General features: G+C 33.5%; 1 protein-coding gene across 5 annotated transcripts in view; it reads left to right on the forward strand.

The window, feature by feature from the left end:
- Positions 1 to 25,710, forward strand: part of LOC126850343 (protein eva-1 homolog C) — a 160,843-nt gene that overhangs the window by 96,310 nt on the left and 38,823 nt on the right. For 3 of the 5 annotated variants that reach the window (XM_050593229.1, XM_050593266.1, XM_050593240.1), the window contains 3 exons: positions 3,574 to 3,712; positions 12,689 to 12,838; positions 15,810 to 15,959. In XM_050593229.1, coding sequence (XP_050449186.1) covers positions 3,574 to 3,712; positions 12,689 to 12,838; positions 15,810 to 15,959 — 439 coding nt within the window. The remainder of the gene's footprint in view (positions 1 to 3,573; positions 3,713 to 12,688; positions 12,839 to 15,809; positions 15,960 to 25,710) is intronic. The other 2 variants (XM_050593250.1, XM_050593258.1) reach the window with 2 other exon arrangements.

Consider the following 25,710-nt stretch of genomic DNA (forward strand, 5'->3'; position numbering starts at 1 on the left):
GGCGTTCTCTTTCCCAAGAAAAACGTGTATGTAAATCGCGACGGCTAGAAGAGAAGATCGAAGAGAAGCGAGAATAAAACAAATATAGATAACGAGGAATGGTGTGTTTTTTAAGAATTTTTTTTAAGAATATTACAAAAATTGACCTTTTCAGCGTATTACATATATTTTTATTGATACTTAAACAATATGTTAGTATTTTTAAATCTTGAATATTTAACTTTTTTTTTTTTGTTTAATACAAGCCTCCGCGCGTAAGAAAAATGCTTGGTTCGATGGCGTAATATGCTGCTCTTTGCATAATTATGTGAAATGAAAAAAACTTGATCTAGTTATATTTAGCAGAATATTTTTCGGATATTGAACTTAATTTTATTAGAAAAAAAAACTAACAAACTAATATCATTTTAAAATTAGATATTTTAAGATAATTTCTTGAAGATTAAAAAAATATTAATTATTAATTTCTTAGATTTTAATTAGGTTCTTAGTATTTCAACAATATTTTGCGGAATAAAACTAGACCGAGTTTTTCTCATTTCAGACAATAACACGAGGAGCAGCATATTTGTCGTTTATAAACACCCTAGTATAAAGAAGCTAAATATTTACGATTTGAAAATATTGACCTACTGTTCAAACGTCATCAAAAACATATGTAAAATATCAAAAAGATCAATCTTTAATATTCTTCGCAAAAAAAATTCTAAAAATTATCAATTTTTTATATTGCTAAAGTAAACTAGGCTCTAAGCGCAAATGGATAAAAGGCGCGCGCGGACAAATCGAAAAGATCGAGTGTCGAATAAACCGCGGATTAAGGAAATCAGATTTGTTTTACAACACAAACTTTGTGTTGCGAGATACGTGTACCTTTCTAAAGATTGAGACGCGATACGCTGATCCTTCGGTTTATAGTTTCATCTTTTATGTATCGCACAAGAACTCGCGATGGTTTTGTGGCGTTTTGTATATTTTAAGCGCATTATGTATGTGTATATATACCTTGAGAGAGAACATGTTTTTATCGCCCATCATATAAATAATAGGCGCATAGATATAACAAGCGAGTCTAAAATACACTGGAAAATGTATCTTTTTATAGCTTTATGCATCTTATTATAATACAATCGTATTCGTATATCGTAGATAATCCTATTATCTCACGATAAATCGAAATTAATTCGAGTAATATTCTATTGCCACATCAGAACAGTTTCATCTCGCTTGCATCGAGATTAACTATTGTTAGTTTACGGTATCGCTTCCTTTACAATAACAACAAGAGAAACGTAACAGGGAATTACGCGTCCTGACTTTGGTTCTCTGGGGCGAACTTGCACAACGGAGTTGTACGGTAAACATTTACGTTATAGTGACGGACGACACGGACATGGGATGTATCGATAGAATACGCGGAAAATCGATTTCTCCCGCGGGAGAAAGCCGCGCCGCGTGCACGTGAAATGCGAGAAGATCGGGGGAAACTCCGATAATTAGATGGATATTGTACGTACATATGCGAGCACACCGTGGGCGATCGAATCGCGCACATGGAGAATCCCAACGCGGACGTGTCGGTAGCAGCTTGAAACCCGGAAATGTAATTTCCACATTTCTCTCGTATAAGGCAGACGGCGCAGGGAATCTTCCTTCACCTTCACCCGCCCCCCGTGGGCGAAATATGACAATCAGCGAACATTTTTTCCTCGCAATTTCGCGAGCGAGTTTATCGATTTTCAATTACCGCGCGCATATGGCATACATGAGTGAATTTTATGTAACCGAGAGTAAAAAATACGATAATGTATGTGCAATGGAAGTGTTTTTAGCAGCATAAATCTGATATTAAAATGCAGATATTACATTATATTTTTATGTAATTATTTTTGTTATACTAATGTAAATTAAAATTTGAATAAATGAAATATTTTTAAACTTGGCGATTAAAGATTTAAAAAAAAAAAAAAAATTGCTAAAACTTTTTTGCATTTTTTTAAATGCATCTTGTTTACTTTATACGCGATCAAAAAAATTGAAAGATAAAAGCTTTATTTTTTTTAAAACAAATGGATCATTTCCGTATTTTCTATGCGTGTATATAGCTGCAATTACTACATCATCGCAATTAAAATTACTGCTTGCTTCATTAAGATACGCTCTGTAACATTGTAGGATTCCGTTTAACATAATTAAGCACAGAGTCGTGTAACTCGAGTCCTTGCACGCAATTAGCCGATTGAGAATGGAATCCTAGGAATCCATGGCAATGTGCGGATATCGTCAACGATAGTGTCGGATAATCAATGACTCTTGAGGAACACGAAATTCGGTCAATTGTGCCAATTCGCCCTTTTCATTCGGCCGATGTGTATTACTGCTTGGATGAAAGTTTTCTCAATTAAAGAGCCGGAATCTCCTTTTTCTCTACGCATTCGTTTGCGATATCCTTCTTTCCGCCATTCGGTTTCCGCAGAATTTGCCGCATTTCCGGGTAACGTCGAAAATGCATTGCCGTGGAAGCTGGAACACGATTTCTGCTTTAATTTTTTTATCAAGGGATTGCAATAATTTATCATACATATCTTTATTTTAATGCTCTCTATTTATTCATCGGAACAATCGATATCTGCGTCCTTTGCAGTACGATATTTAAAATGCGGAAGTTTAAAACTGATATCTTTTTTTTTTTTTATGCGTACTTTCATGAGAGCGGTTCATCGTTTATTTCGTCGATTTATTCTCGCGTCGCAAATATTGGCACAGACCATACAATTTTATGTGCAGGTTCATATCCCGACGATATTAGTTTTACTCGTGTATCCAAGAGTTTTTCATAAAAAGGCAAAATTAATCTCATTTCAAACTGGAACTCGCGTCGGTCAAAAGGATATGTCATAAAATTAAGTCGCTGTAAAAACGAATGGATTCAGTTGCAGTTGTCATAATTTGTTCACCTTTATGAATATCTTTTTTAGCCTTTACAATTTTAATAATTGTCGTAAAAACTTCTTTAATTTTGAGTTTTGACTTTAAAGCATCATCGGACTAGATTGCTTTGTTGGCATATCTGTTTGCGTGCGTTATTAAATTTCTGTGTCGAATTTATGTTTTTTTGCCTCACTCATTCCTGCAATTAATTAATTGTTGTATATTTTTATATAATAATATTTTTATTAAAAAGATTCTTATTATATTAAATAGGTATAAGAGATTTTTAACAATTTTTATATTTTTATTATAATTTTTGCAAACAATTCAATATGCGATATCTGATTCAAAATGGTTATTCATAATATAATATATATAATATAATGTTTATTTTTTTCGACTATCAGAAATTGGATAATTTTTTTTATTTTATTGAAAATATTTTTTAAACAACAGTCTAGCGATTAATTTAGAATCATACATAAGATATTGTTTTCAAAATTTATTACATTTAGAAAAAAAATTGTTTATTTTTAAGAGCTCAATTTGATATCCGGTTAGAAAAAGTATAGAGTTACTATTTTTTGTAATATGTATCGATTTCCATCGCAAAGTGAGCGGATCTTCTCAATGATGCGTTAGCACTCACTGTTACAGAGGGTGGTCGGAGTCTGCCAGAAAAAGCGGCAGTGCAAGTTTAACACCAACCCGCAGACCTTACAGGGCGACCCATGTCCCAGACTGCGAAAGTACATCGAGGTCGCCTACAAATGCCGTCCCTGTAAGTATTCCCTCATCCTATATGTGCACATAGATTTACACATCCGTAAAGATGCATGGGCGAACGTGCACGAGCAAACATGAGATCGAAGCTTCGAGAAGATTGTTTTTCCCCGAGACAACTGATTCTTTTTCACGCGAACATTGTGCATTAGGTCGGCTGCTCGCCGCCTGCATAAGAGTAGATGAAAATTTCACGTGTGACACACATGACGGATCGCGGCGAGAAATAGCGGAAAATTTTCACATGCGACGTGATCAGGCAAACCACCTTAATTTTGACGAATTAGAATTACTGTGGCTAAAAACTTTGTGAAAATTTTATCGAATCAAAGTTTGAAAAATTAATATATTTTAGTATATATGCTGGGGCTTGATTTTTATTACTAAATTATTTCTTACATTTCTTGGCGAATGCTTTTTTTTGCAATTAGACATTAGCGGCTGAGAAGACATATTAGAAAATTTAATTTTAACGACTTTTTTGTGTTTCTTCCTGAATGGGATTAATTTTGATACTTTTTTGCTTTAGGCAAAGTTTGTAAATTCCGGGCTGCTTGTCTAGAATAGCGAAGAATTATGAGACAGCGGTGCTGAGGATTTCATTGTAGTTGGTACGCTTTACCTGCTTATCGCGAATAACGCAAAAACGTTGGTTTGAACCGTAATGGTGATATTCGAGATCTATATATACGCGGTCACATAGAGCACAATGACGACAACCTGTTGCGGAGTAACAAGCTCTAAGTAATTTTTGCTCCGAAGTGTACTCTGTAACTCCATCGCGTTTCACATTCTGCTAGATCCATGGCTGGTTTCTGCAACCACGGTTTAAGCCACAGCCATCTCATTGTTTACTGCACACACGGTAAATCCAGGTGCTTTTTCGGGGAGTACCGTTGGCAGCGTTAAATCACTCTCCCGAACAAAGGTGTATCAGTTTCGCGTGCTGAAAAACGCTACCGGTAGAATGCGGACGCAAGAAATACGGTTTCGTAACTGGTCCGTTTTAACTCAATACGATACGAGAATGTTGGACTTGTGTTGGTTTTTTCGTTATCTTAAAAAAAAAAAAAAAAAATTTAGGCACGAAACGTTTCATTGTGTAAGATAGATTGTATTTAAAAAATATATATTGTGTGCGCGAGTGAAATTTATGCTTTTTCGTTGTACAGAGAAAATTTAATGAAAAAGAAAATACAATTCTTTTAATGCAGTTTGGTTATTTATGGAAGTGGAAGCGACTTATGGCGACTTAAATCACGGATTAAACCTGTTGTATGTTTAAAATTGACCATATTCTTTTTATGTCATTTGCATTATCGAATATGTAGTTGATAAAATTGAAGTACAATAAATATACTGTTTTCTATATTCTGTTTTCATGTAACGATGTATTGTTAACTAGCCTCAGCAAATAAAAGTTATTTCGATTTAAAAAAATGCATTGCTCGTGCGCTTTGAAACGAGCGTAAAAACGTTTTTTTTTTTGTTTTTTTTTTTTCTTTCATGTTTTTTGCCTTTCCTCCACAAGCATTGCTAAAAATAGTGAAATAGAATCTGTTACAATCCTGCAGCGTGACGAATCAATTTTCGAAATGGCTCGTGTAGAGCTTTTCACTGCTGATATCAAGTTATCAAATTTTTATTGACTATGTACATATCAAGAATCGTTGTTCATCGATAACTCTCTATTTGGATATATTTCAATTATGTTTCTATTAATATAAATTTGATAATTAATACATTCATAATTAATACAAATTTGTATAAATTTATATGATATTAATATACATATTATTATGATATAAATTAATATGAATCTAGCAATTATGCGTAATATGTCTATTGATATCTCTTATTGAGAATAATCAAAAATATAATAAGAATTCAAGCGTTTTAGATTAATACAGTTATAGTAATCAACAATAGGCTAAAAATAATTTTTTTTATAAAAAAGGATAAAATATATTACATCTATTTTATTAGAAAAGTAGTATATTTTTATCAAATAATATGTGTATGATTAAACGCAATAATAGATTATGATTTAACACTTATTTTTGATTTTTATATTAAGCATAATTACGTTGCTAATTTTTAAATTTTAGTCTGTATTTATAACATTTTTAAATTTATATATTTAACGAAGGATAAACTGATATAACGAACTGTGAAAATGCACAATGAGATTAACATCTAGTAAATAAGAGGGGAAATATTGCTTGTGATACGTCCCATTCTTATCTTATCCTAGAGCAACTTACAAGATAGTTTTTGCTTAACAAGCTTCGCAATCAACCCGCGAGATCGTTTTCAGAAGAACAGCGAGCGCAGAAGCGTGAAACACTTCAACGGATACCAGGAAAAGTTCGGCAAACGAGAGTACATATTATAGCGGGCGGGGTTGAGAAGTTTTCTCGATGTATTTGCGCCGTGTAATACAAGAGACAATGGCTTTGAGTATCGCCTTGGGAGCTTTCCCGTCTTTAAGATGTCTGAGAATAATCTTTAACGTATATAAAAAGATTTCGATTCACAATACAAGGAGCATTCAAAATTTTTACATTGGGCGAATGTAATGTATCTAACGAGAATGGATAAACAAATTTAACAGAGATATATATTTAGGGCTGACTGAATATGTTTTGTTGACTTCAAAACGCTTAAGGATGTCCTGGATGTACAATAGTAACAAAAAAATTGTCAAAATTAAAAAGAAAACATGTTTCTTACATTTTTATACTGTTTGAAAAATTAAAAAAAAAAATTTGGGTTATGAAAAAAATTTAAGTATCACAAACTAATAAGAATTTTGACGTCTTCGTAAAAGAAAATAGTTGTAATTAATATTTTTCCTAATTTATGGCAAAAACTTTTGATCGTGAATATCCTCTCAAATCAATTGCAAGAAACAAAACTGAAAAACGAATAACTTGCAGAAAGAGAAAAAGAGACAGATAATATTTTTCTACAATTTTTAGTAATTAACTTTTAAACGAATTAGTGGATCTAAATCAAGTTTTACACAAATATTTATTAGAATTTCCTTAATATATGTGAAAATTTTTATTTCATTGGTAATATTTTTTCTTTGTCAAATTTGTCAATAAATGCTTTAAATAACTTTCAAACCGTTAAGAGAATTGTGCTTAGTTTTTGCACAAATATTCAGAAGAAATAGTAGAATCTATGAAATTTTAATGCTTTTGTTAGTATTACGATATATGACACATACATCCTTAAAAAAGATGCACTTACTATACAATGTATCGAGCAATTTAATATGGCAATACTAAAATCGATTGCAGGCAGACAAGTAGTACAAGTCAATATCATAGTAGACTGCCATTAGATGGATTAGTTTTTGAAGAGAATTGAATTTTGTATTGTCTCTTTTCAGTAAACATTGCATCATTTAATAATAAATGCATTTATTTATAATATAAATTTTTATTTTTATTTATTATTATTAATTTTATAGTTTAAAATTGTATAATAATATAAACATTTGATTAATATCTTTATTATTTATATAAAAGCAAGTGGAAACTTATATACAATGTAGATCTATCTTTTTCTTTTTTTTTTCTTTGAAAGAAATTATCCGGGACATTAAACAAGTTAATTCGTACATCGTTTTTCGCGCTAATAGTTCTGCGGGATATAGCTTAACTACTGCTAGGTAATTTTCTGGCTGCAAAATGATGTGTAGGAAACTATAAATGGAAAAACCCAAATGTTGTCTCGTGAAACGTTCATTTTGCGAAACTTTTATCTCAGTATCTCTTTCTTTTTTTTTTGTGAAAATATGGTGTCATATGCAGTGGCGAAATAAAGACCATACGCAGCTGTTTAGAAAGCATGCGCTTGCACTTTGCAGTTCGCTAACGCACGCAAAGGAAATATGACGATAATGGCGATATTTTAAACGAGATCGTCGAGAATTTATTTTTGCTCTAGTTTTGTTTTATCCGAACAGCAAACATATTTCTCATTGCAACTGCACAAATTATTTATGCAGCATCATAATATTTTTACCTCATTTAAATTTGTTGCATATGCGTTATACACGTAAAATGTCAGAATTTACATTTCTATACTTCTATCTAATTATTATGACATATTCAAATAAGCCAGAAATATGTTGATATTATTTTCTGACAGTGTAATGTATGTATGCTTAAATAAAATTTAATTAATATGCAATTATATATTCCGTCGAAATTCTCCGTCTATGGTGCATTTGTTAAAAATGCATAATAGATGACGCGTGTATGTGATTTAATGATTTTTAAGCATTTTATAAGCCCTTTTTTCGAAAGGGAAGAAATCCATTATATATACCTTGTGCATATTCCTTTCATACAAATTTATTATATGTATACGCTTTGCTTATTTACATCTATCCAACTTTATCTGAGAACGAAGCGCGTGCGCCCGCGCTTGACACGCTTGTACGTTGCTAACGCGGTTGTCCTCTGTAATACATCAGCGGGACGATTACATATTACACGTGTCGCGTTACGTGCCAAAGCCAGCCGACACCTCACGCGCCGCCCGCAAATCTATCCGACGACAACACGTGCCACTTATTGCGCCGCTTATACACGCACAATAAGCCGCGTATACGTACGTGCTTAATCCGTCTAATTAGTTTTTGCTTCGTTCATTCGACCGATGATCGATGTAATGACGAGTAAACGAGATTGCTTCATGTTTCGCCGCGTCGCGATGGGACCTGCGACGCGTATAAATGGACACTCGGATTGCAATCGGATAGTATTCATGTGCCTGAATTGATCGACGAATATCAACACATTTTTTGATATCTCGTTTCTCAATTTCCCTTTATGTTGAAACTTTGAAAAAAAAAATGGTTGCAATGAAATATAATAAATCTTATCGCATTGCGTAGAATGATAAGAGTGTTTATTATGAATGAATTAATGCAGGCCGTCTACTTATTTCTGAAAAACATGGAAAACCTGAAATTTTTTTTTGTATCTGAAAAAATCAAGAAATTTTCATGGAATTTTATTGGGATTCAGGGAAGTGAAAAAAAAATTTTTTGATAGTTTTGCTTTTATATTGTATAAAGAATTGCTAATCTATTAATAAATCAATCAAATTGTAAATTGTATGCTTAAAAAATATATGTATATTATATTCAATGTCTTAATAAAATATTGAATATGAAATATATATTTTTTATTTTAATGTGTAGTGATAAAAAAAAAAAATAATAAGCGGCTATGTGTTTTTCATTTGTGTGATTGATGCACATTAGAAAATGCATATAATAAAAAAGACTTATTTTAAAAAGTTGCAGCAAAAAATTTTGAAAATATTCTGAATTTCTGAATAAGAATATCTAGAAGAGATCGGGAAATTTTTAAATATAATTTTTCTACAAAATTTAAGTAGACACCCTGTTAAAATGTGTGGCTTAATCATTTTTAGCACAATATAATTGTGCCGTCTCTTATTACTTGCCTCAAGTTTCTTTAAAACGAATCATTATTACATACGCTTTCTCTCTTGTCTGAGAATCTATTAAGACCATTCCTCATCCCAAGCTCTTTCGATTTGCCGGTCATCTTTGACATATCCCTCTTCCACATTATTTACCTCCATGCTATATCGATACGGTAGAATCGGACAAACCTTGAAAAGAATTCCATTCGTCGATGTTACACGGGCATCCGACGTGCCATCTCGGAAGAGAAGGGCACGTATTCGCTCTCGCGATGTTCCCCCTTTTCCTTCTTTTTCCTCTCACGACGTACATGACGGGGGGAGGGAGGGAGGGAGGGGGGTGGCATACATACGTGGAAACTGTAGATTTCATCGGGATGGGTGGGGAAGGGGGCAAAAAGTAGGTCGATCGAAGCTCCGGCCTTTTGCTGAAAAAGCTCCATTGTCGCTTCGAGTGGACCGCCGTCGAGGGAATTACCTCCTACCCCTCTTTACATTCTTCTTCCCTCCTCGTACCATCGTCCCTTACGGTGGAGCTTTCTTTTTTCTTTTTTTTTTTCCTGCCAATTAAAGCCACCAAACTGGACGTCTTCCTCTTTCTCTCTCTCTCTCTCTTTCTCACATACTCCACGGAGGATTCTACGGCAATAAGGAAGTTCCGCGAGCTCTCTCGCCCATACTATGAATCCGTTCTTCCGAGCGAAATTTCACGGGCCATTGACGCTCCGGGTCTTTGATATGCCTGCTGGAGAACGCTGGTCCTTCCTAGGTGGATACAAGTCTCGAGAGAAAAAGAACTCCGACAGGCATCGCGCGTGGCGATTTTTGCTTTGCATATAACGTGACCGTAATAGCGTGATTCTACATAGGGAAATCTTGGAGACGTGAGAACTAGTGTAATTTTATGCTGATGACGCTGGAAGATTGTATGTATTAAAGAGGATAGATCTTTCTCCACTTTGTAAAATTGCCTTTTATAATAGTGCAATTTATCGCGATATTATCCTTTGTTATAACCGGAGATGGTTAATTTCAATTAGCTTAAATTTTGAGCACTATAGTCGGAACAATTGGATACGGGGATTTTATGCCAATTATAAAGGTTTAATGTCACGAATGAAATACGCAGATGAAAAGAATATATATTCTTCTCATTGTATTCTAGAAAGATTTTTCTTTGTAATAAAATAACGCAAATATATTTATAAAATGGATTTCTATCTTATATAATCGCATCGTACATTTTAAATTTCCATTTATTTAATAAAAAAAAAAAAAGAAAGAAAGAGAAAATTAATTTCTATTTTATATCTCTGAATATATAAGGTCGTATAAGATTATATCGATACATCTGCTCTCATTAAAACTCTCTGTCAGTTACATGTACATAAAAGCTAAAAATAAATAAATCCAAAGGAAAAAACGCCATTTTTTTTTTGTTAGGGAAACGAAAATATGGGATGAGAAAAAAATATGAAACTAAAAATAGGTCAGCCCCGATGGTATAGCTCGAATTTATGGTATCGTGAACGAAAGACAAGCTAGGACAGCGGATTATCTGATATCGTCACGTTGCTTTTGAGATACGCTAACGATCTTGATATGGTTATTGCACGTCAAATGATGTTCGCGCATGTAATCTTGCCTTAAATCGCGAGACGGCGTTGGGTGGCCGTTGGTCTTCCAAGCGGAGGAAAGTTCGAAAGGCAACGGGACGGCGTACCATCGTAAATCGCCAACTCAATAAAGCAAGGTATAACACTTTATCTCGGGCATAAGTGCGCCCGCCGACTTTCGTGCGTGGCTAAGAAACATGGTCGCGGTATGAAAAGATGTTGCCGGGTCCGTGGGTTATGGTCAAAGTTGTTCTTCCGCAACAAAACCGCGATATATCAATGTGTTGCCGCGCCTTACCAGTTTCACCCGCACTCGAATGCGGGCGAATTTGCCCGGAGGGGTGAGTGGGGAGGGGGGAGGCGGGGGCGGGTGTTCGCGTCGCGCATCTAGAATTTTTATTGCCGATATTGTTCCGTAACGAGACCGCGGTTAATAAAACGTTTAATTGCAAGTTTATGAGGGTGGCGTAGATAAGAAAATAAAAGGGAATTCTCTTTTATTTTCGAGAGAAGAAGGAAAGACTTTATTACCGCGTTTTCAACCAAGGAAGACAGCGGATATTACGATTTTTATTGGCGGAAATTGTTTATCAAATTTATGCAAATTTAGTTAAATAAAACATGGTGTCTTCTTTATGGAGAAATATGGAAAACATGGTATTTTGGGAGATTTTTTTTTTTTTTAAGAAATTAGATAATTTTTTCCCGTCGAATATTATTGAGATTCGAAAAATTAAATTCTTTGTTTGATAATTTAAGCATATTGTAAAAAATCTATATTGTAAAAAAAATTGACAATCCAAGTGAATTATGTGTTTAAAATCTATTATAAATATATATTTATTTTCGTTTAAATATTTAATGTCTTAACGAAAGATGCATTATATATTCTTTTTATTGTAATTTTTAGTAATGAAAGAATGAAAATATTATGCAAATGAAAAATGTTTATCTTACGAAAGCTTTGCATTTTATCAATACATTTGCAAATATATAGCACTTGAAATTTAAATAACTCTGTGTTCTTCCTTCGTAAAGAAGAACACTTGAAAACGTATATAATAAAAAAGAACTTATATATTTTAAAAAGTTGCAACGGAAAATCTTTAAAATATTTTTTTTACATAAAATTTTGAACAATAATATCTGTAAAGCCAGGAATTTTTTTCATAAGATTTTTTTATAAGATTTGAGAGAGAGAGAGAAGGGAGAGAGAGATACCCTGTAATATACTTTACAGGCTTTCAATCGATAAATATCGTAGCTTTAGTTATTGGCAATCTATTTATTTATTTTTTTTTTTTCGTGCTAATCGATGATTAAGCTTTTATATAGTAGCAAAAGTATGAATGGCAATGAATGTAAGCGAATATTGCATTTCAAAAATTTGCCAAAGTTTGAACTCACCCTTACCCACATTGACGTAAGACCATTTACATCGGCAATCCGTAAGGTCGCAAACTGTGCATCCGCCGCAAGAAACTTTGCAGAGCGACGCGATTCCCGCGTAGCAAAGATCGCAAAAACGTACTATCGGCAGCTGCAAGCCATTCCGGTTCATTGAAATTCGCGAATGCATTACGTGACTTGTAACGAGACAAGTAGACAGCGTCTGTTTCACGTCGAGGGAACATTCGTTCGTAAAAAGTGTATCTTCCACAATTGAGTTCTCGAATCGCAGAATTTATGATTTGTCGCACACTCAACGCGAAACTCTGAGAAGAATTATTTTTTCTATTTTCTCTCTCTCTCTCTCTCTTTTTTCTCTTTTTCTCTTTTACCGCACGAAATAAGCAATAACGCGGTCGCTCGCTAATAAAGCACACTTGAAAATTGCATTTTGGGCGGACGCTTTATTAATAGCCAGTTTTGTGTGATTTCAGACGAGTTCAGGAGTAAAGTGGCTTGCGAGAACGATGTCATCAATCTCGTTTGCTTCCCCAGCCAAAGGGTTGTGATCTTCAGCGCGTCTTTTGGCAGAACGCAATATGAGTCCCTGCAATGTCCGCAGCCGCGGGGCGTGCAAGAGGAAAGTAAGTACCGTTTCATTGATTAATGATATTTTGCGTCTCCATTATTTATATAGAAATTATTCCATTTAACGCGATTTTTTTTAATATTTTACTTTGATTACGTCACGCTCGTGACACTTGTCATCTGTTCGACATCGTATTACTTGTTATTAGAACAGCGAGTAATCGAGCATAAACTCGCGATCCTTAAACGCGTCGTGAACTCCTTCGCGTATTTTTCCCATTTCGATGTAGTCTCGCTTTTATAACGTGTCGTTTCGGATATGTCGTTCATCCTTGCAGAAAATAATAACGCGCAGACACTTCGAAGTTATAGTCGACGTTAAGGATTTATTCGAACGATAAATACTGCATATCATTAAAATAATGACATCCGTGAGTACAGCTTAGCATCTCGTGTATAAATCTCGGTTGAAAGACGAGTTTGAGCGACAAATTACAACATTTTTCAATATTTCCGAACGATATACAGGATATCGATCGATAATCTCTGCCATCTATTTTCTCCTACTTGCCGATGAGTTTTTCGGCGGAAGTGCCTCTTCGAGTCGATGTTTGTCCTAGTTTATTGTCATACTTGGCGGCGAGATTGCGACTCTTTCCCTCCGTGGTCGCCGAAGTTTCGGATGAGGTTTGCGCGCGACGTGAAGAGAGAAAATTAAAGTCGATTTTCCCGCGGGGTTAAAAAAGAAAGATGAGTGTTTCCGAACAGAATGGGGTGCAAATTCAATGACTGGCGGATGCATTCGAGTATCAAACATGACTTTCAATATCGTTTTAGCTTGTTAATTGCGTTTATGGGACGCGCGTTGCGTTATATTTGAAGAGAGATCGTTACTTTAAATTTAAAAAGAAGGAGCGAGGAACTTGTCTCTCGTTTTATCAGAAAGAAAAAGAGAGACGTGGTTTTATTTAACTTTTTTAAAGTAAATTCTTTTAACTAACGAATAAATGCTCCGAGTCGACCAACGGCTCGTATTCGCACAACGGCTTTTTGTCCCGTTCAATCAATCGATTCCTACGAAAGCCCATGGTTGCTCGGCTCTCGCTGAACGAGAGAACATAAACGAGAATGGGTCACCGCGAAGACCATTGTCGTGTTCCTAGTGAAGTGCTACTTTGACGATACTGTCTAACTGTGAAACATTTAAACGTTAATTCACCAGTTAACGTTTAAGTTTTACAATTTTATTCATTTAGGTTGATTTTAGCGTTCTTTTATCTTTAATATCACTTCTCGTATCTCGAATCTTAATAACAATTTGAGATTGTTTTAGTCATTACAATAATCTTTTATGTATATGTGAGGGTGAAATATATAAATAGTTAAATAGGTAAAAGAAAATGATATTTAAAATTGAAAATAAAAATGTTTACATAAGCATTTTTTCAATTAAATTATAAATATTTAATATAAAATAATAATGCATTGATGCTTAAATTTTTTCTATTCGAAATATGTTGAAACTGTGATATTTTGTGAATTAAAAATGTAACAAATATATATATATATTTTTTGTTAGAGAAATTTTTAAGAATCAACTAAAATAATTTTTTCCTTGTTATATAAATGGTAAAATTTGAAAATATTATTTTCACGAATTTGTATTTTTATTTGATTTATTTCTCATTTACAATTCATATCTTTTATTGTTAGATTTATTTATATCATATTATTAAATTATGTATATTTAATATTTTTTAATATAATTATAATATTAAAAAATTATGTTATTTATTAAATTCAAATATATGTAATAGGAATTTTTTAATAATTTTTTAAAATTATTATTTTAACAATTTTAATTATTATTTTTTAAATATATATATTTCTGTGTATATATACTTTTTTATTATTTTCACGGAACATATATATAAATAATTTTAAATAATATTTTATTTAAATAGAGCACATTATTTAACGATTATATATATATATCAATAATTTTCAATTTACATTTAAAATCTGCTCATCATCTGTTTAAACAAAACTAGAGACCAAAGAATCCTCTATGAGCTAACTTTATGAGAAGAAACTGTATTTACTTGTTTGTTTTTTGATACTTAACGGAAAATATCATTTCTCCTCTCTTCACAGGCGAAAGAAATTCTAGTTTCACAGCTGTCTGAATAGCCTGCTTCTGCTCTCGATGAGCCAATAAATCTCTCCGCTCCTCGCAATTCCTTGGTCCATTCGTCCGGTCATCATCCACCAGCTCGTAGAACGAGGTACCCTTTAAGAGTAGGTCGAGTGGTCACTTGCCGCTTAAACGGCGACAATAAGGAACGAAATCAGCGGAATGCGCCGCGTTATGTTGTAGCACTTTTTCGGGCTTCTATACTTCCAATGCCTCGCGGTCGCTTTGATATACCTTCAGTAGAATAGCGCTACGTCGTCACATTTTACAACGACGTGAGCGCGGCACGTATATTTTCTCTCGCACAAAAGAGTATCGAAAACTCTCCGGAGGCTTCCTGCTCTTCTTGGATTGCTTCTTTTCTATCATTCTGTCTGTCAAGTCAGATCGATAACGTCTCTCATTCTTTTTTTTTTTAACACAACTGTACACATATTGTCGATCAGCTTTTCTAGATTTTTTGTTTGATAGTAGAAACAACATATGCAGTGCTCTTCTTAAATCATAAACAATGCATTTATAAGCAGAATCCTTTCAGATAATTTTTAAATGTTTAAATAGGGAGAGTGGGATCTCAACAAGTCTTATATATCATTATTATTTATTTATATTTTATATATTTATATATTCATATATTATTAGTATACATATATTTTAAAAATGGAAAGATAATTGCATATATGGAAATTGCTTTATAATTAATATTTTTATACATTATATAATTTCCACAGTAATATAATTTATTTTGAGAAATGTATTAAGAATGTGATTTTTCTTTAGCATATTTTTTTAACTTTTTTGATATTATTATAGTTATATTGTTACTGTTATAGACTGCATGATGAATTTTGCAACGGAAATCGTAATGCAATTATGCCACGGTAAACGACGATGCTCGGTGGTAGCTAACAGCACAACGTTTGGTCGACCCGATCCTTGCAGCCCGAACAGCAAGACCTATCTCAAAGTCGTGTATACCTGTGGTGAGTGCCGAAAAGTTTTCACATTTTTAATTCTACTGTCAGTTGCATGGAATTAATTAATAATTAAGCATATACAGCGCGCATCCCTTAATACCGTGGTTAATGATTTAGAGCTAAGGCCGCGATTAATCCGCACATTTATTTCTTGTAAATAATATAAATAAGCTGTGTGCTAAATTTTAATGAGAGATAACAATTTCGGCTAATATAAAAAGACACATATCGCAGCGTTATAGCTCGCTCACGGAATGATAGACAAGATAATCGAGTAGCAATGATAGTGCAAGTGACAGTGTGGGAGATATAAAATCTGTCATGTACGCAAAAGGAAAAAGAAAATTCCTTATAAAATTCCTTATTTAAGCAGAAAAATTACACGAGCGTTTCTTTTCTGGGAGAGCGTGACCGACGGCGATTCAGAGCGTTGCAATCCTTAAAAAGTAGAGAGAAAAAGCGATATCACGGACCATGCAATAACGTGTTCGGTAGGGGATTTATCCGAAGCTCGTTGCACAATGGCGTATAATGAGCGTAGCAGCGCTCTTCTTTGAAGAGAAGTTATTTTATTGCGAGATCCAGGGCGCGGCTTGGCAGCAGCCAACCAGCCAGCCAGCCGGCGACAGTTTTAAACAGAATGACGTCGTCGCGGAGGTCTTGCCATCTCAATCCGGAGGATGGCATTCGTACTGAATTTCTTGACATTTTTAATGGGCACTCGACCGAGGAAATCGGTACAGGTTTCTTCGCCAAAGAATAGCGAAAAGAAAATTGTTGTGAAAATTGTTGACGGAAAACTAGCGGACGGTATCACCGTAGCGTATATTTCGAGCACAACGCCATTCCTCTCTTACGAGGAACTAAAATTTCCATTGTTCTGATTCGAGATGTAATTTTTAATCTGCAAATTTATTCGTTTATTTCTATAACGTTGGTCGAGATATACATTTATTCGTAATAATAATCCGTCGCGAATTTCTAAAAATGCGTGACACACGTACAACGAATTTGCAATTGTGTCTAGCTGCAAGAATTTGCCTTTCAGTGTACAAAGTCTTGTCTTCGTCGCGACAAAATCCTCCGATCTCTTCAACAGAAGCCGCACAACGAAGGTGCAATAACATTCTTCGCGAGAAATCGCGCATACGCAATTGAGAGAAAGAGAGAGAAATGTTAACACAGGAAAAGTTCTATTCCATACTTGTGCTAGGAGCTTATATGACACCCTCGCGAGATCAAAAAGAGAAAGAGACACGCGTGAGCCTTCGTCCCGCGATGATACTCCACGCTCTAATATCTTTTATTCTCGCAGGTGAAATTACGCACTCTGTATTTTGTCAACAGGCTCTTGTAAACAAGTATTACTTTCTTGCGGAGTACCTCGTTTACATTAATTGTAAGCATCTTTTATCTCTTTAACAAAGGAGCGAAAACGGTGGAAAGGAAGCCCTCCCCTCCCCTCCCCTCTCCCCCTCCTCCCCCGTGTTATGAAAATACGCTGCAATTTTTCTTGGGGCATGTAAAAGTTATTTTTACCGTGGAGCAACACTGGCTCACGTAAACTCGTCCCTATAAAACTTGGAGAATCGCTAACGAACGAAATCGGAGGCAGAGGATTGGGAGATTGTTGAGAATATCAAAACAACATTACGCATAATGGATAATATTACTTCTTAACTTGATCTTATTTAAAATCGTTTAAAACACATTTCTCTTTAATCTTACTTTAATAGAATGTTTACACGATAATCATATTCGCTTACCAGATGGTGTAAAATTTTCATTTACATACCTTTTGATCATTTATATAAAATATGGATCGATATTTTTTAATTATAAAGATTCTCGAGTCACTTTCGCATTTTTTCTTTTACCTGAAAATCCGTTACGATTAAAAGCTAAGTGCCTCTTGGTAATGGAAGGATGGTAGTGGATCGCGCTGGCCCTTTCGTGACTCGTCGAACGTCAAATTACCGGCCGTAAACGACCGGTGCACGGATTATGATTCGTGTGATGTAGCCCGAGAACGCATTTGCATATGTCTGTGAATGCACGATGCGAGCTCATTAGTCAATGTCACTTCGGTTCCTGTAACCGAACGGGAGCGTTTACGAGAGAGAGAGAGAGAGAGAGAGAGAGAGAAAAGAATCGTTGCTCGGTATTCTAATTTGGCGGCGAGTCATGCATAGTTCTTTGTTGGCACGCGGCTTTCCCAATAGCTGCGAGAAAAATATGCGCATTCGTTAGGATACGTGAAAAAATTCTAGAAATAAACGGCCGGCTATATCCGCGATCGCATTTATTGGTGATCGGACCCTCTTGAATATCTCCGCAATTTGTCGCAACACAACATATTCTTAGAGAAATATACTTCTAATTAGGAATTTATCGATAAAACGTTTCCTTAAATGCTTAATATTTTTTTGCTTTATTGAGTTTTTTGGATGTAATTAGTTAATGTTCTTTATTCGAAGTGAAAGATGTGCGGTTTACCTTTGTAAAAATAAAAAAAATTTACGTGACTTCGAGATAAGTATGTTCCAAATCTTTATTAAGTAGTTGAGAAAGAAAAAAGTCTCTGTGGGATATATTATACTTATTCGTCAAATTTGATTCAAGATAAGTTAAAGCATTCTGAGGCGAGAGTAAACGTTTCTCCTTATTTATGTATGTATGCGCACACACCGCCAATAGAGAAAAAGTCTTCGGAATAATAAGCTGGGGCGGAGATAAGAAAGTAAGATTTCTTTCTCGTGAATCGAATCTTTTTGTAGTGAACTTTGGTTTACAAGAAAAGATCGGATTTCATTAAAAAGGATCGTATTTTCGGAAATTATTTTACTCGACCAAACATTTTTTTTTTTTTTTGGGGGGGAGGGAGGGTAAGATTGTCACCAAATATCAATCATATATATGAAAGCAGGAATATTGAGATTTATAATTATATTTTACCAAATTATATCTCCATTTTATTTGTTAATTTTATACTCTTTTTAATGATATAGAAACAAATTAGATGGGTCACCGCGTTTATATTTGTGCGAAGAATAACATAATGTTTTCAATTTTACATTATATACTACATTTATTTCTTTCTTATCTACATATATCATAAAAAATATAAAAAAACTGAAAAGGAATTTGAATTTAAGGTCGAATGAAGCAACCGCGGATACATTAGTGATGGTATAAAATTAACCGTATAGCGGACGGGCAGTGCCGGAAACATTCTTTCCATTGGCTGCCGTTTCTGTTGAATCGAACGACGATACCCAGAACGAAATCATACGTGCTTTCCGTTTTATTCGTATCATATCTGTAAAGCGTATTCGTTGCCTTCTTTGCTGAATTCTCCATACTGGGGCATTGACCCGGAACAATTATCGGACGATCTCAGAGTGTAATTGGATTCGCATGAATTATCAATGTACATCAAAGTCTCCCTCCCTCTGACCCCGGCATGAATGCAGACCGTACTCGAGTTGGAAGTGAAGCTCTGCAAATCCGCAAGCTCTTACCGAGTCTCGATCGATCATTGAAATGATCGTCGGAAATATGCTAATCAATTACGATACATTCCTTTTTCGCCTAGGATAATATTATTATTACTATCGTATGACAAAATGGCTAGAGAGCGGAGAATAGAAATTTGCAATATCCATTATGTTCTTGACTTGTCGAAATCGATCTCCGTTCTGTGTTTTACGTTTGTCTTATCTCTTATACCTTACGTATATTTTTTTTCACCAATAATATGAACGTAAATTGTCATCGCATATTTACGAAACATTTTATTTCTTTTGAAGGAAAACCGTAATTATTTTTGAATATTTTCATCTTATCCTGTATGGTTCTTTATTTTTATATATATCTATTGAAATATATATTGAAGATAATAAAATGCATGAGACTTATTTGTAGATATTACGCGAATATAAAGTTGAGAATGCAATGGTTACTTTTTTTGCTGATATATATATGTAGATATATAAAAGTTTTAAATGTCACAGATTAATTTATCTACGTTAAACACATATTTTTCCGCAAAGTAATGTCCGCGAAGCTGAAACTTAAAAGTCGCTTTTTCAAGCAAAAGTTATTTACAGCAGAAGCTATTAAAGAACTGTGCTGGCAGGGATAAAGTAAACTTTGGGAGGAAGATTATTTAAATATTTCTGATGATATGCGAACTTTTATAAATTATTGGCTGCAAAAAAAAGAGCATCATTCGTATTTCTGTTTTCATTCATCAACTTTACTTGTAGTGCTTTATTAACCGCAAATTTAATTCGTTATTGACCCTTTCACTCTAACGTTGATTGTCTATAACTTTTGATTGTATAGATCTGTGGTACAAATTTTCATTATGTTTCCAAGATGCTAGAGAGAAATGCAGGGAGAATTTATTTATTTTTTTTTTTTTTTTTTTCTGTCATTTATATAAAAAACGGTTTGATTGATCGAAAAAGAGATTATTTAAATTTCTTTTTTCTTTTTAAAGCTATATGTAAAAAATACTAATAATTTACCTATCTACTTAATAAATTTACAATAATTAACATTACAACTAAACTTTTATAGAAAATATTTTGCTTATTGAATCATAAATCATGGTAGCGGTTATTAGTTAACATTACGGAATAGGGAGAAACAGATAACTTGATAATTCTCTTCAGTGTACGTGTTGTATCACATGTTGTTATTATCCACATATCTCTCTCTCTCTCTCTCTCTCTCTCTCTCTCTCTCTTTCTCACTCTATAACTCTATCACTCTCATTCGCTCTCAAGCTCTGAATTCATCCGATCTCACTATCCATTTCCGCGATACAAACTGAATTATCCCTTGATTTCACACATGGGATCTTCTTGACAAAGTGAATGTACGTACGTCGCTCGAAAGCAAATCAGTCCACGCTTAACGACGTATGAATACATCGCTTAATCCCATGAGACGTGTATAACGCTTGATATGGATCAATCGGAAAAAAGCTCACGGTATATTTTTGCCTCGTCACGCAAGCACAGTCGCGCAGTTAATTATTCCTTGTTTTCCGCGAGACAATTACCCGTCCATTGATTTCTGTATCTTTATACGCGTCATTCACAGATACAATTTATGAAAATATCTTTTAATTATATTTAAAAGACATTTTAAAATTCAATTATTGAATATCTAATTTGAATTATATAATTGCATTAATAAGTGAGCTTAAATAATTTCTTAGACGTTAATTGGGCAATTTCATCGAAAGTTATTTTCCACAAAACTTTAATGGAATTTATTCTACATTTTCGCAAACTTCCAAACATTTCTTTTTTATTACTTTTTCCCTTTAATATAAATATATCTTTAAGATCTAAAATCCTTTGGAGACAGTGTTTTAATGGGATGATTAATTAAAACTGGCATTTGGCTGCCTTTACATAATATCCGTTCGATTTACAATAATAGGAGTCATTGATAAGCTTTGTGCCGCTTAACGAAGCATCTATGCATCAAGGCAATTCGTCTCAATTGAATTTTGACACGCGGCTGAAGAGCCACGTCAATCAACGATAGAAAATCAAGCGCTCGCGTAGCCACGAAGCTAATTAGGGATCGAAGTACTAACTCGATGGCGTATGGCTATATAGCTATTTTACATCGCAGTGTTCACCGCGAGGTAATGATCCCTCGAGCTTCAGCCGTTAATTCGAGCCGTGATAATGAAAAATATCCGCTCTCGTCGCGAATGAATAATCAATTCAATTCGCGTGGAACAAACTCGTTATTCGACATTGACTGATAATTTACATTTTAACCGTATGTGTTTCACGTATAGTATGTATTATAATTTGCAAATTCTTTGCCTACTCCCCCTAGGATTCTGCTATCTTTCTTCATAATCAACGAGAATGTATTTAGTATTTATGGCATTGTATAGCTCTGCAATATATTCTCATTAAAATTGCCGCAAGCTAATACATCACAATTTATTTCGATTTCAGAGACGTATCTTAATTAATAAATAACGAAGGGACATGCAAGGTTGTTCGTGATATGTCATGTTTTAGAAATACATATTATTTCTAAAACTTTCTATTACCGCGAAATACTTGCGAGAGAGAAAAAAATTTATATAGTTGTATGTTTGTTAGAGGAAAAAGCTGTGTATTATATTAATCAGCATGCACATACGCATGTCCCATGAAATGAATGTAAAAGAATAAATTTTTTAGTACCTAATAATTTTTCATGTCCTATGAAATAAATATAGAAAGCAAATCTTTTTGCGTACAAATACAATTATATATTTTGTGATATGTATTTTTATATATAGGACGTTTCCCGAAGATAAGAAAAAAATTTTTGTGAAACAAGCGCGTTGCAGTGAGTTGTATGCAAAAGATTAAGAAACGCGAAGTTTGAAATTAAACTAGATTAATTTTATGCTACTCTGCCACGAATTCTCGATAAACAAATTTGTAAATGATTAAGTCATCATTCCTTCGGCTTATCATTATTAATATAATTTCCATATTTGTTACATACATACATTATTAGTGCATCTGGATATTAATAATTATTAATTTGCGATTGTCAAAGATTTTGATATGCAAATAATTAATTTAATACTTAATAATTAATTAATGTAATAAATTAATCATAATTAGATATATGACAAATAATAGCATATCTATATAAAAATCTGTAAAAACTATCTATAAATATCTAAAAACTGAATTTCGATTGTTTTAAAACTTTGAGCACAGAACGAAGGAAGAGACCAAGCCATGAACAAATCATCCTTTGGATATACAATATTCTATCGCGCGATATTCTCGAGGCGCTTTGTCGCGAATCTCTCTTTTTCTCTCTCGATTTCCATCTTAAAGAGTGGATTACGCGCCACGTGGTTGCCTCATGTAAAATTAATGAACTAATCTTGCGGAGCTGACCTTTTATCTCGATTTTACCCTGGATGCCTTCGGAAAAAACAAGGCGCTATACATACACGACTATCAGTACAGTTAATCGATCGGTTGCGAAATAAAAACACCGCATATAAACGCGGTAAATAAATTTTGTTAACTTTAAACGACCGGTTTTCTTCGTTCCTTTGTTTCGCCGCGAATTTACATTTAGTGACGCACACTTTCGGCAGACTCGGTTAACTCTAGACTTTGAGTGGCATTTGCCGATTCTCTTTCCAGGCCGGTTTCCGACTTGCTCGTATGTGTGTGTGTGTGTGTATGTATGTGTCTGTGTGTGTGTGTGTGTGTGTGTGTGTATTCATAACAATCCCCGACAGTCTGTACAATGGCGCGCGTAGCCGGAAGCGCTTTTAAACCATTATACGCGTGGTGCGTGCATATATTGTACGGGCGAGTAGGACTTCTAGGTTTAGGCGTGGGTATAATTTATCTTTCAGCGCGACGTGCGCTAATTTGCGCGCTGTATACTGTCGACACTTGAATTATTCGATTACGTTTAACAATTCAGGTCGATCAATCGCTATCGCTTTCAATGTTCGCGCACGCGGTGATGGTTTCACGCGATTCGGACATCCATATTAATAAATGCCTTAATCTACATGCATTCGATTATTATGTAATGAAAAGCTTTTGTAAATCGTGGCATTACATGTCGTAGGATCCGACATATTTGTGATCCATTCTTTGGTATGGTATATGAAATCGGTCGCTTTCAGTAAAAATGATAGTTTAAAGAGTAAAAAAAAATAAATCTGTCTTTTCGATATATTTTATGCAGTGTTAATGCTAGTAAATTGTAGTAATTAATAATACTCATGAATGAATTAATAGATTATAATTATTGATATAAATAAATTATATATATATATATATATATATATATATATATATATATATATATATATAAATATCAGCTTTATAAAGTTAACGTACAATATACAAACATACATTTTTAAAAATTGAGATTAGATTTGAGTAATAATAATTAATAAATTAATACATTATCAGCGAATATCTTAAATAAAAAAAAAATTAATTTTGAAATTTATATATTTATAAAAATTGGAAATGATGAACAGATTAAACAGAAAATCACAGATAAATGAATAGATAAAATAACGATTTTGAAGTTTAAAGATAATATATCAATCATATATTTCTACATGGATCACTTAATATTCTCTATTTTTGAAATTTCAATTTTCTCTTTTCGATATTAATTTGGTATTCAATCCTTCCATCTTGTTTTTTGTCGAAAAGCCACTCACAGTCGGGAATTTGTTACGCGATCGAGAAACAAGGCAGAGCGTTGGTCGTTGAATATTTCAAGATAGCAGAACGTAGGATCTCGTCCCTCAGGCAGTATCGTTGGTTTTGATTGCATATTTTAGATCACGAACTCGTTAAACTCGCCGAATTTGACACGATCGCCGGTGTTTTTTGAGATCGAAAACATAGTGAGTTATCCTAGGGATCGAGCTCTTTACTCCTATCATTTTATGTAATTGCTGTTATATTATAGAATACTAATAGCTATTTTACTTACAATTTCATTAGCATTTTCAACTTGTCGCGCTCGCGATCTTCAACAAGTAGCGATCAATTTCATTCGCCAGATTGCTTTGTAATTTTTAAAAAATTCTAGTTTAATGTGCATTATAATAGCAAGCGCGAAGAATAAAAAAAAGTAAATTAATAGGTTGAAAAAAATAATTTTTTAGGGAGAGGAAACAGAAAGTTTTTACAATTATGTGTGCACATATTAATTTATTTTATTTTATTTTATTTTATAATAATTATTATTAATTAAATAGATTATAAATTATAATAAAACAATAAAAAGTTACATTAAAAAGTTATAAATTATAATTGCATGATACATATATTGCAAAATAAAATGCAACTTTTCTAGATAAGAAAATATTGAAAGAATATTTTTTTCACTCACGAAAAAATTGTTTTATATTTATTTAATTTTATAATTATAAATAGTAATATTTATATAAAATGCTTTTATATATTTTTGTAGAAAATTTATATTTTGCAAATATTAAATAATACTCTTCCTTTGTTCGCCTGATTTAAATTTCTAAATAAACATATCATTAAGTTGACGTAATCTCTTTCGATGCGTCAATCAATTGTCTATTGTTTCTCTCCCATTTGATTTCACTAAATATTACGAGGCGCAATATTGCAATTTGCAGCGAGGTTTACAGATCACCGCGAAAGCAAGTTTTCAACAAGTGGTCAAGTCTTGGCGAGATGTCTATCAACTTCGGGGATCAGATGTACACGTAATATCAAGCTGAACGTTTATCAACGCGCTGTCGGTCATGATCAAGTGGTGTTTGTTCGTGTACAACTCCAATAATTGAATTCATGAACTATGAACGCAACATACTGATCGTTTGCACAATTGTAAAATAATCTGGCATATATTGATACTATGTTTTCAATTTATGATTTTTTGATATTTTATTTTTGATTTTTTATTGTAATTTTTTTTCTCTTTTTCCTTTTTTTTCCATATATCAGTGTAAAATAATCCATGCTTTCCTGGTTCGTTTCTATAAAAATCATTGAATTTCGAGAGCACGCTATTCATGCACACTATAACTTTTCTTTGATTGTATATCACAATCAACTCGTTTTGATAGGGTTCTATTCACATCGGTAGCTACAGTTTGTTTTAATCAATCTTTACTGCGACTATACTGCGTTAGAGAAAGATTAGCAAGATATAACTCATCTTGACGTTTGTGCTTTTCTTTCAT

This window comes from Cataglyphis hispanica, chromosome 1, assembly GCF_021464435.1.
Source record: "Cataglyphis hispanica isolate Lineage 1 chromosome 1, ULB_Chis1_1.0, whole genome shotgun sequence".
Lineage (NCBI taxonomy): Eukaryota > Metazoa > Arthropoda > Insecta > Hymenoptera > Formicidae > Cataglyphis > Cataglyphis hispanica.